This window comes from Coloeus monedula, assembly GCF_965178545.1.
Source record: "Coloeus monedula genome assembly, chromosome: 5".
Taxonomy (NCBI): domain Eukaryota; kingdom Metazoa; phylum Chordata; class Aves; order Passeriformes; family Corvidae; genus Coloeus; species Coloeus monedula.
Window position 1 is genome coordinate 17,624,495 of NC_138785.1, and position 12,515 is coordinate 17,637,009.

Here is a 12,515-nt window from a genome sequence, read left to right on the forward strand (position 1 = left end):
GTATCTGAAAGCATCTGCTCAGACCTTTCCCTTTACTCCCAGAGCCAAGACAGCAGCTTGGCTATGAAGCAGTTTTTAACTGGAAGAAAATTGTGGGTCGTGTAATGACATGCAAATTGCAAGCAATTGAAAACCATTAGATGCCACCGTGGTGAGTGGCTCCAAGGACTGGAGTGGTGCAGAGCCAATACACAGCACAAGTCTGCAGGGGCTCCAGGGCTGTGGGCTAAACACACGGTAATCACTCTTTCCCGTTGAAAGGTCAATGCCCTGTTCAAGTGAAAAAAGACTTCAGTGTATGATTAAAATTGTGGCAACTTTTCTTCTACAGGGGATATCTAGTTACACTGTAATTAAGTCAGTTTTCTACTTCATGTTTCTTAAGTGACCCACAAGATTTCTTCAAAAGAAGAAATCCAACCCAGTGGATATTAAACCTCAGCAACATAATTTTGGCTGATGTTGGCAATATCTTTGTATTTTCTAGTAAAGGTAGAGCTATGAGGCAGGTATTTGGCTGAACTGGTATTTTTCACCTAAAACAAAACAGTTCAAGTGCTGAGATCTCCCAATCAAAGTTCTATTGTTCCTTTGTGTCGCAAGTTGAAGAATAAGAGTAAAGGAACACCTCAATTCCTTGTACCACAGGATCATCACACGGAACACCATGGGAATATCCTCAATGCATCAGTGGTTATGTTCCCTTGGCTGCCCAAGCACCAGCATCTCCAAAGATCTTTTCCAGAGCTTGCCCCTCAGCTGAACAAAACCCGTGCAGTCACTGGTCTGCAACTAACTGCATTAAAAGGAGTGCAACTAGAGAGAAGAAAAACTGGGAAAGCCCTTCATTGCACTGCAGCTGTTGCACATGAACCACATCCCTTTGTCAGACATACCTTTGAGTTTGTTGTGTTCCGAGTCCGCTGGGAAGAGAGAGTCTGGAAAAAGTTTGGGGAAAGTGAGGCCGGCGTACTTGGGTCTGTTCTCAACGTAGTTCCGTACTGTTGGCTGCAGCTTCTTCATGAACTCTGGACAGGGTGTTCCCAGCTGCTCAATAACTTTATTCCACTGATCAATATCTGAACACCAGTAGTTAAGGGAAACAAAATGCAACCCCCCATGTAGCCTCCTGACATTTCTGCTTTGTTCTCCGAGAATCCTCAGAGGTATTTAACACCCTTAATAACATCTTTACAGTCACTATCTTTCCTTCTCACTATTCCTACAGCCTGCAAAAGGAAAAACTCTCTCACACATCTTCAGGACACTGTGCAGTTCTAAAACCATGACTACCACAGGACAACACACAGATTCCTCTCTTTTGGGTCAACACTTGCCACCAATTTTTTTTTAAACTTGAAATCCAGTCACTTGCACTCCCTTTTTGTTACATGCACATAATTGCCACTATGTCACCTTGGAAGAACACCATGTGCACCTGCCTCTCTATTCAGTCTCTGTGGAGAGGGAGACCCAGCTGGCTTAAAGAAGTTCTACACAGGACAAAAATCTTCTTCCACTCATCTGCTTTGCACTTTACTCTCTCCAATAACTTCATTGATGCTAATTTTTCCAATACCAGCCAAGCAGCAACCCCCCAAAAAAGCAATATGATTTTATACAAATGCACTGGGACTCATTTTCTATAGACAAATGATACACAGGTATAGACAGATGTTTCTCTTTAACTGAAAATGTGATAGCTACATTGCTAAACTGATAGTGACTAATGACAAACAGGCTCTAATGCTTAAAAAGGAAGTGTATTACAGGCATTTCATGCTGAGCTTTTTTGTTGTTGTGGTGGTCTTGATATTTTAGTTTTCTTGTGCTAACATTTAGGCAGCTGATAGGTGTTATGTAGCTCTTTCAGCTATGTTCAGAACATGTTACTGTGCCAACAAAAAAGCATCATCAGTAGCATCTCTACATCACATTAATTCACAGAGCTAAGAACCTGATGACCACATGGGGGAAAAAAAAAAAGGAGGATTACATGCAGCCATGGGTACATTGATACTAAGAAAGATGATGAAAGGAGTTTTGTTAAGAACACACTGGAAAGAAAAAACAAATATTCAAAGCATTTCAGCACAGAGATTTCTTTTTCAAAAATTATTCTTTTAAGTAATTATTGTCATAAGTGTCATAAGTGTGGAGGAGTTTTCCAAATACTAAGACAGATAACTAGAAAAAAAAATAAAGTTGAGCAAAAATGAGATCTTGGTTGCAGTAGCAATTTCAGATTTAAAAAAAAAGTATTTTATTTTAGGGAAATTGAAACAGTCTTTTCACATGCCTTTAAAAGTAAAGACAGACTTAATTTGGGTTTATGTGAAGTGTCTTATTTTAACAAAAAAAGGAAACAATTCATTTAAAAATTGCAGGTTTACTCATCAAAAGTGTTTAAAGGAATGAAAATCATTTAAACATGCTTAAAGAATTCTAAAACAGTGTTTCAAATGGTTTTATTTTCAGCTGAGAAAGGTTGCTAGAAATAACAGCTTTCTGGAAAGATTTTTCTGAATACCTTTTATTTTTTAAACTAAAGTGAAGATTTATGTAGAAAAGCCCCTCACAAACACACAAACACTCCATAGGTTGTATGTAGCTTATCTTGTGTTGTCCATGAAAAATATCTTTTTCTCAACAGAAAACCAAACAACTACAACAACAATAAAGATTTCTAGGACTACAGCTGCTCAAAGAGTAGCCTGAATATTCCATTAAATATTCCATTAGAAAATAAAGTGGTTTGACATTTTAAACTTGTGCCCAAGTTAACACACCTCAGTGATTGCTGGCTGGACTGCTTTGGAAGCAGGTCTCTCTGAGGAACTTGGGAATACAGAGCGTGTAAATGCTTTGCAGAGAAGAAGAGAGAGCACAGAAATGAAGATGCTGTTAGTTGTGCCAAAAGAAGCTAAATGGGTGAGAGAGCCAAGCTCTAAATTCATCACTGGAAGCATTACCTGTGCATGTTGGGTGAAATGTTTGATAAACAGCGAGGGCCAAACAGAGGACTTGCTTCAAAGAAGGTCACCCCTGTACAGAGCAGGTGAACCATCTCCCAGGCACTTAGGGAAGGCCAAAAAGAAAATTATTTCTGGGATTACTGCATTCTGTGGGACCTGGACACATTGAGAGGGAAGATGTAGTAAGATGCCCTAGACATGAGCAATAAGGGAAAGGAGTACAAGAAGTTCCCAGAATACGGCTGACATGGTGGGATCCACTGTCAGTGGTGATGGAGAAGGAAAATCCATAGACAATGGGCCAGGGTCCACTGCACACATTTCTTCTAAGCTGACAGAAAGGCTCTCAATAAGAAACAACACACAAGCAAACTACCACCACATTTTGAGATGGAGTCATCAGTGCAAAAACAAGAGCCAAAGGCAAGGGAACTGGCAGAGCCACCATGTTCTGCTCCTTGACCAGACTTGATTTGCAGGACAGCACTGGACCTTTTGCAGCCCTGGCTCTCACCAAGAGCCAGAAGGTCAGGCTTTATGTCACAGCAACTTCAGTGACTGGTTTTGAGTAACTGAATGATCTGAATGGGTAATTGTGCTTCTTTACTGTATTATTTCTGACTTAATGTGCTCATATACTGCCAAAACCCTTAAATAAAATACATTTTTTTGGTCTTTAGATACATTTACATGTACACACACACACACACACAAATTGACATGATGGAGCACTCACAACTGGTTTTGTCCTGGTAATAACAATAACAAAACCATGCTAAGTGAAAGCAGTTAGATAATTTTTTAGTCAGATGGACATGCACATTTTGTCTCTAGTAATGGTTCTCCACTTACCTAGACCTTACAAGCACTGGATTATATTCTGAGGTCCCGTATGTGAAAATGTGCAAGAATGTATTTCACCATAATGTTTTATGCAGTCACCATGTGTGATGCATCTGTAATACACCTGGAGATTGTACCTGTCATGGTACCAGATTTAAAGAAAAAAAAGTTTTGGAAAAAAATCTGAGGACTACGTATCAAAGCAATGATAAGCAGCTTTCTCTAGCTGGCAGTCAGAATTAGCTTCAGCAATTCTACAGGAAAAAATATTTCTACAGGACAGTCCTAATGTGAATCAAAATCTACAGTAGGATGCATTAATCAATTAGAGATGGTAAGTATAGATGTTATTGAAAAAATGGCACTACAAGTTAGGGATCACATAACTCTGAAAGAAATTTTCCAGGAAAAAAAAGGGAAAAAACCCTTAAGAAAAACAGAGGACCCTGTTTTTCCCTGTGAAATTAAGCAAATTTTAGACAGACTGAAATTGGGAATGAATTCCAACCCAAAGCTCTGGAAAATGATGAAATGTCTGCTTAAAAGTATTTGAATCAGTTCAGCTGTCTGTTGCTCCAAGCAGGATCAAGGAAAACGTGTCAACTATTCACAATAGCATCTGTATGATTTAAGACAAAAGAAGGGATCTAACCTAGATTTATTAGCTTGCCTCTGGCACTAACACTGTGGCATTTAATAACATTAAGATGGCCATGCAGAGTTACAGCAAAGATTTAAGGAAATAGATCTAAAATGTGTATCTCTTGGATGAAGATTTATCACTGAGGCGTCAGGTTGCCTCAAGCTCCCCAACCACCTCTTTGCAGCCTTATACTCTCTTAAGGATTGTTCTCCTTTGCTTTCTAAAGTTCAAAAGTAGTTCAAAAGTGTGGATTAAGAACCAGTGTTTTGTTCATTCAATTGGCCTGTAAACCTCAGTTAAATTCCTGCAAATTTCCAAACAACTATAAGGAAATGGAACTTGACTGTAAGAGAAAACTTACAATACTTCTCTGTCTCAATCAGAAAATATTAAAAGCATTTCTACAGTGTACAAAGTAGTAGCTTGTATTTAAAAAAAATAATTTAGACAACAAATTATTGTCTTCCTACCTAGCCTCAAAATTGTAATCATTTTCCTTTTTCCTTCTCATGACATGTCTGTGTAAATCATACTCTTTTCTTGAACGAAGAATTATATTTTGTTAAGTTCAACAGCAAGAATTTGCAGGAGGAGTTACTGTTTGCCTTAGGATGTTTTAGTTGTACTGTGATACAAATAACTTAATCACTCATGTTTGTTCCCCTGAAAGAGGAGCCTTTTTCTAAAATCCAACTCAAGCAGTATCTGTGGAGTGTGATGTGGGAAACACGAGTAATTCTGCCAGAATGCCTGTTTATATCAGAGCAGTTGGAATTGTGCTGGATGGTGGTGGTGCTGCTGGGGATCATGCTTCCCTGCCCAGCATACTGGACAGCACTTTCTCCACCTATTAAGCAGCATCTCTGCACCAACTTTGCTGTACAGGAGCAGAATTTGCTCTTTCTGGATAAATGTGCTGCTTCAGGAGATAATTAAACTAGGACATGTCAAATCTTTCTTTTGTTAAGGCAGGCACAACAAAAACAAATCAGACAAAGAACATTTTCTTTGTAACAGACAGGGGAAGATCATCTCTTTTCAACCTAAAAACCTTGAGGGAACGACCTTCCTAATTGTCTTCTCCTTAAGTATACATATTCCACCAACAAAAACTAACTGTCCCACTTCAGGCAATTTTTGATGCTCGTAATTGGTCAAATTTAGAATAATTACTATGAGTGGCTCTGCAGTTCCCTCCCCAACATCAAATTGTGGCAACAACTGCAACGTTGATAGGTCAACTTTTTTTTTTTTTAAATTTTAATTGGACTTTTCTTTTTAAAATAAATCTGCTAAAAAAGACACTAACCAGCATCGCTGTGGGAGACATCAGTGTCACGTTCATATTTTTTCCACAGTCCCACAATTTACATATTGATGCCAACACAGTTTACAAAAGGAAACCCACACAAAAGGAATTGAAAATGCTACCATCTGACAAGACAGTAACTATAAAGCATTTTCTGTTCCAAGGTGAACATTTTGAGAAGGATGTGGCATTTGTAAAAATGAAACTGCAACAGAAAATACAGTGCAATGTTCAGAATAGTAATTGCTATTTATATGGTATAACAGAAAAGGTGGTGATAACAAAAATAACATGTAGCACAAATAAATTACTTCGGAAGATTACCATTGATCATTCAGGAGTTAGGAGATAGCAGTGTTCATTGTGCAAATGCCATTAACGTTTTGGAAGCACATCTATGACTCTTTAACTAAAATTTTCAAATACTATTTCTTTTAGCTGGTATTTCATTCAGCTGCTGAGCAGCTGTGCTTACACAGCAGCAAGCAAATCATAAAATCATAGAATGCTTTGGACTGGAAGGGACCTGAAAGATCATCTCGTTTCAAGTCCCTTGCCATAGGCAGGGACATCTTTCACTAGACCAGGTTGCTCAGAGCCCCATCCAGCCTGGCCTTGAGCACTTCCAGGGATGGGGCATCCACAGTTACAACACAAAAATGTTAGAAGTGTTCATAAAAGCCACCTAGGAGTCTGCTTATGAAGTAGGATCTCAGTGATACAGCACAATCCCAAAATAAGTGTTTCTGCTGCTACTGTCAGTGAAGTTGGTATGGGCTCACAGTTTGCTTCTCTGTCTCAGGTGTACCTGCGACAACTTGGGATATGAAATCCAGAATAGACTCCTCAAGCTCAAAACATGGAAAACAAGTTCCTGGAAACTCTAGGGTTGCTCCTTTGCCTGAATCAGGAGAAACAGAACCATTCTGTATTTTCATCTGTGTAATTATTCAAAAGCTCCTTTTGCCCCTTATGAATGAGTTTTTACAACAGTTAACAGTTATTCAACTTCCCAGTGTTTAAAGAAGGACAAATTCTGGCCTTGAAGTTCAAGGATATTCAACAACATACACCATTCTATATATCCATGTATCTATCAGCCTGTGTCAGCTGAGTCAACTCCAGTAACCCCCATCTCAGTCTTATTCTACCAATCTTTTACATCAATTCTATCTCTCCATTTCCTCTGACTTCCAAGAAGCAAAAGCTGTACACATCACTCAAAGGATGGGAAGTCAGCAAAGAGAAAAGGCTAAATAAAGAGGGAAATAAAAAAATCTTCATGAGAAAATACAATAAATTTGCAATAGAGCAGTTGTCAAAATGCATGAACTGAGTTGCATTATTGGATAGGAGCAAGTGTACTCATTTTCCTTATATTTACATACAGATGGCAGGTTTTCCAAGGTAAAATTATAAGCTATTAGCACACTGTCAAAGTTCACACAATTTGTGTTTAGCACAAACATTTCTAACAGATTTACATTGCTGTACTAAAAATAATTAAGTAGGCAATGGATAATCTTTCATCCATTTAATAGTATTGGGAATGGTTTTTCACAGCCTGGGCACTCATTTTTTTGGTGGTTTCTTCACAAACATCACTGTTTCCATGGAACCACTTCTCATTGAGCATGGATGCTCACAGAAAAACCACACCAAAAAATTACTTTTCAAACAGAGCACAATTCTCATTGTAGATTTAAACCAAAAATTAATTTATTGTGCAAATACACAAAGCTGCTTTTCATAAGGAGTTCATGACATCTAACTGCCAATAATACCCTGAAAATCACAAAATGCTGTTTTGCTTACTGTTGTAACCATTAAATCTGTCCTTGTTTTGGCAGGTAAGACCACAGTAGACCTCTGCGCAAAATTTCTGCAGTCTCTTTTTCCATCAGTTCAGTTTTCCTGCCAAAGAAAAGGTACCAAAAAATCAGTTCTTAGAAGGTTTGCTGGAACAGTTCCCAATAACCTGTTCTCTTATGTCAGAACAGTCCCTGCATCTTCTGCATAGAGCAGAGAAAGCCTAAGGGCAGTTATTGAGATCGTCTGCGATGCCTGCAAAAATAATTTTGCTACTAATCCTAGAAAGTACAAACCCATCTAAGGTCCTTCAAGGGTACTGATGGCTTACAGTATTTCAGTCTATTTTCTTCATCTCACACTGGTCATGTTCTTCAATTTCTAAGCACTGAGTCTCAACACAAGGTCTGAGGGAGTGAGTTTTAACTCTGCGAGGATCTCTAGTGATCTTGGCAGTCTTCTGAAATTTAGTTGTCCTTCCTGAGTTCAAAAAGGCCCCGTTTATCTTCTGAATTCCACAATATGGCTTTGAAGCTCTGCCCAGCAATTTTTCAGCAGCTCAGCTGAAGTATAAACTCATCAAATCTGTTGATGGATGGAGAACTTCCTCTACAAACACATCTGCTGCCGCAGCTGGCACTGGCTGAAGATTTCAAGAGCTCTGGTAAGATTGATGCCTAGCAACTTCAGGGAGAAATTTCACAGAATCATAGAACTGTTTAGGTTGGAAAAGACCTTTAGGATCATTGAGTCCAGCTGCAAACCCAGCACGGACAAGACACCACTAAAGTCCACTGAAGGCTGCCTGGACTGCAGTGATCACACAGTGGTGGAGTTTGCAATCCTGAGCGATATGGGTCAGGTGAAGAGTGAAGTCAGGACCCAGAATTTTTGGAAAGCAAACTTCCAGTTGTTCAAGGAGTTAGGCAATAGGACCCCCTGGGAAACTGTCCTCAGGGACAAGGGAGAAGAACAGAGCTGGTACATCTTTAAGGACACTTTCCACAGAGCACAAGAGCCGGCAATCCCCTTATACCCCAATCCCTACAACATGCAGGGCATGGTTGCAGTTGTAGAAAAAGGTAGAATAAGGCTGCATATCTTGTGCAGACATATACTAAGAGCAGCTGACATCACACCTCTCTGCTGAATATATATTTGTCTCCCTAAGCTTTCCCAGCTACAGGATTTAAAGGCACCTTCATCCTTGTCTGCCCCAAATGCCTGCAGCGGTTAAAAAGAAATGTGTAACTACCACTTTCACAGCTCACCAGAGGACTAGGGCAGCTTCTTCACTCCTCCAGATCATTTATGCAGCAGTGAGAAAAGAGTCTCCCTCATCAAATCTTGAGGAGAACACGTGGAACAAGAGTCAGACTCACAGGTACAGCCAGCTTGTCGCATTGCTCCTGAGGCAACACAATGCACCAGGTCACCATTTTCTCCTTGCTCGAGGCACAGTTACGTGCAAGCTTCATGCTAATTGTTTTTTTGAAAAGCTGAACTACAGCTGTCAACATTGAAATGAAGTTTCATATGAAATTTAAAAAAAAATAAGAAGGAAAAAAAGAAAAATCTTTAGCACACAATTAAGTGCATCACATGCATGCACCAAGAATGGTAGAGAAACAGGAACATTTCAAGGATCAGTAAAGACCATGAGGATTTTGGACACTGCAAATCATTCTTCACAACTGGGAGTTTAAAAGAGAATAGAGGTGGCTTCTGTTCTCAGTTTCACCCCAGTGATTTCAGTGAATTCAGATGGACTATGGGAGTGGAACAGAGCTGCAGCCTAGCTAAACACTCCACTCTGCACTTACTCAGAATGATTTTCTGCTTTTCTGCTTCTGAATTTTGCTACTGAAATTTTTAAAGTTAGCTGATGGACTATTTAGTTGTGTAAACAGTAACAGTATCAAATGACCTAGACTCCTTAACCACTGGAAAATGGCAAATAGTAGATTTTGCAGTCAAATATATGACTGACAGTGCATTTCTCATGAATATTCAATCTTTCAGCTTCAAAACTGCTTTTCATGGTTATTTATGCATAAAAATTGACACAAATTGTATTAAATACTCTTCAAATCACAGTGTGGATGTGAAATGAAGCACTGCCTGTTAAGAAAAAATTGCTGGTAGCAGATTCTGGTACACCACCAGGCTTAACCCATTTTATGTCAAGGAGGAAACTTTTTTAAGGAAACGGATGTTTAATTACCCTTGCTCCTGCACTTAAATACATCCTTAAGTATGCTGCCCTCGAGCTCTGAGGGCTTATAGTCCCTGCTGATGGAATTATCCAGCTGCCCAACTCCATCACTCGTCTGAAGAAATAATCTTTTTTACAGCAATGCTAAGCATTTTCTGTGCAGGTTTCAGGCAGACCATGCCACGAGTTCACGAATCTCAGCAGGCTGCGTGGGAGCTTGCAGCTTCCTGACTGGTTTTCAGCTGTGCAGATGGGCAGGGAAGCCAGAAGTACTGAACCCTTGCTCGTGGCTGCTCAGCAGCAGGGAAGGGGTCTGGGGGATGGATTTGGATGAGAGGTGACTTTGAAGAGCAGCTTGAAAGAAAGCAATGGCATCATTCTCTGTCCATGTAATAGGCACTCATGGAACAGCAGAAGAAAAGCAGAGCAGTACAGAAAACAGAGTGCAAGTTTAGCAATGTATCATAAATAAAAATGAAGAACGCGAACTCAGTTACAGGCCAATCCCAAACAAATAAGCAGCTGGTAATGACAATTTCTGTGGAGTTATTGCAATAATAGATGGCACACAATGGTTTAATTATAGAGGCTTTGCACAAGTTCTTTTTAACAAGCATACAGCTGTGTCAAAGAAACCAGTTTTTGAAGTGCTATTTAAGACATATTCAATTATTTTTGGACTTATTTGGGGACATCTTTAAATGTTAGCTTATAAAATGTAGGTCTGTGAACATAAAACGAGTTCTGACTACAACACTTAGGGATGCTCACCCCTACAGTCTGACTCCACATTCACAGGAAACAGAAGCACAGCAAATCTGGAGCACAAATAGGTGCTAACGATTTCCATTAACACACAGAAGGGGAAGGTTTTCTTTCACATAGGCAGAGGAGATGTGCTCCAGATCATACAAAACCACAAGCAAAGTGTATTGCTCATTTCAGTGTGGATATGCTAACCCAGCACTTTGGACAAAAAAATTAGGATCTAATTGGACAAGGCTGTGAAAATATTAATGATATAATTACCTTTCATTTCTTTAATGCTCTTCAGATGATACTTTTTCCACATTTTGATCAAAATTTTTAACCCTTTGAAATGCAAATGAGGTCAGAAGTGCTGAAGTGAACTGGTAAGTATGTGTATACACACACACACACACACACACAAGTGTACATGCACACATAGAGAAAGTTACACAAACATTAATAATGCCTGGAAACTCCTCTGTTAACTAAGTACAGAACTTAAAATAGAAGGCAAATATGTACACAGGCCATGTCCATTTCTCATATTCATGATTCTACGGACAGTAAAAGACTGGAGTTAGACCAAGCATGTCCTGATATCAGTTACTGTTATACACAGGAAAGTGTTCCACAAGCTGATAAATACTAAAGTGCATATTAAAGCTTTAGTAAAGCATGGAACAAAATAAGAAATATGGCTGCCTGCGTGCAGAATGGTCTCTAAGGGAAACAAACGTATGCCTTGTCTGCTTGTCCACTGATTTAGTGGGTTTATCTGTAAATCACTTCTTGTTGATGTCAAGAATATATTCTGCTTTCACATAATAGCTCTATGTACTTAAATAAAAGATGACAGACCCAACAGTTTCCCAAGAAACTTCCAGACTTCTGAGTTATTAAACTACTATCAAGTGACAATTTTAGTCTTGGGAAGAAGTTGTGTCCAAACTGAAACCATTTCCTACTTTTGTACTTTTATACCACTTGAAGAGCAAACAAACAAAGCAAATAAGAAGCTCTATGAGTCTATAACAAATAAGCATTTCTATGATTCATGTCTGAGTTAATCAGAGATGCAGAAATGCATGTGAAATGCAGAACCTCTGACATCTCACCCTGAGGTAAGCAGTGACTTGTGCCTGCCCTGCTACCACCTTTAAAAAACTCCCTCATTTATGAAACACACCCCTCCCACACACCACCCAATTAATAAAGAGACATTCATAACAACAAAACTGTGGTCACTGGCTGCAGAAAGTGATTCTGATAAACCGTGTAGGACGCTGTTTTCCATCTCCTCATGCTGTACTTACTGTGGCAGTAATGGTCTGTTGACATTTTGGTTTGCAGGGATTTTGCAGAGGGACTTAACCGAGCTCTTTTGTGCAGAACAGAGGTGTGTCAGCACTAGTCTAGTGGGAAGGGGCTGGAAGGGATAGGGTTGGAAGTACCTACTGGGGCCAGAATGGCTGCTAGGAAGGATACGATCAGTGCCAGGAAACAACACAGCACCTTTAATCATTTCTCCCATGATGCACCCTACTGACCACATGTCAACTGAAAACAAAAATGAAATGAAGGTAAACAAGAAAACAGGAACAGAACAACAAATAAATGAGAAGACTTATCCAATCATGCTATAGCACAGCGCCTGCAGACACAGACCTGCCTCTTGTTCTCGGCGGCTGCCTTTCTGCCTGAGCACACAAGTTTCATGACAACAGAGCAGGTCTGAGAAAAATAGACTCCAGCAGTTTCCTTTTCCCCAGTGTGGATGAAAGACAATGCCATTAAATACAGAAACCCAACTGAGACCTGCGGCTGGCTACTGTGTCATAGTACAACTTTGTAATCAAAATTTACCAATTAATTTTGGTTTTTTCAAGTTTTCATTTGTATTCATTACCTAGGTTTATGATGCTTTGTCTTGTAAATGAATGCTGGTCTCTGTATTCAATAAGGATATGCAAA

At 39.4% G+C, this 12,515-nt stretch overlaps 1 protein-coding gene across 4 annotated transcripts in view; it reads right to left on the minus strand.

Annotated features, from left to right (window-relative positions):
- The window catches only part of MAPK10 (mitogen-activated protein kinase 10), a gene marked incomplete at both ends in the record, with an annotated part of 136,468 nt that overhangs the window by 16,954 nt on the left and 106,999 nt on the right, over positions 1-12,515 (minus strand). For 2 of the 4 annotated variants that reach the window (XM_082282539.1, XM_082282540.1), the window contains one exon: positions 897-1,079. In XM_082282539.1, coding sequence (XP_082138665.1) covers positions 897-1,079 — 183 coding nt within the window. Of the gene's footprint in view, positions 1-896; positions 1,080-12,029; positions 12,102-12,515 lie in introns of all 4 variants that reach the window. The other 2 variants (XM_082282541.1, XM_082282542.1) reach the window with 2 other exon arrangements.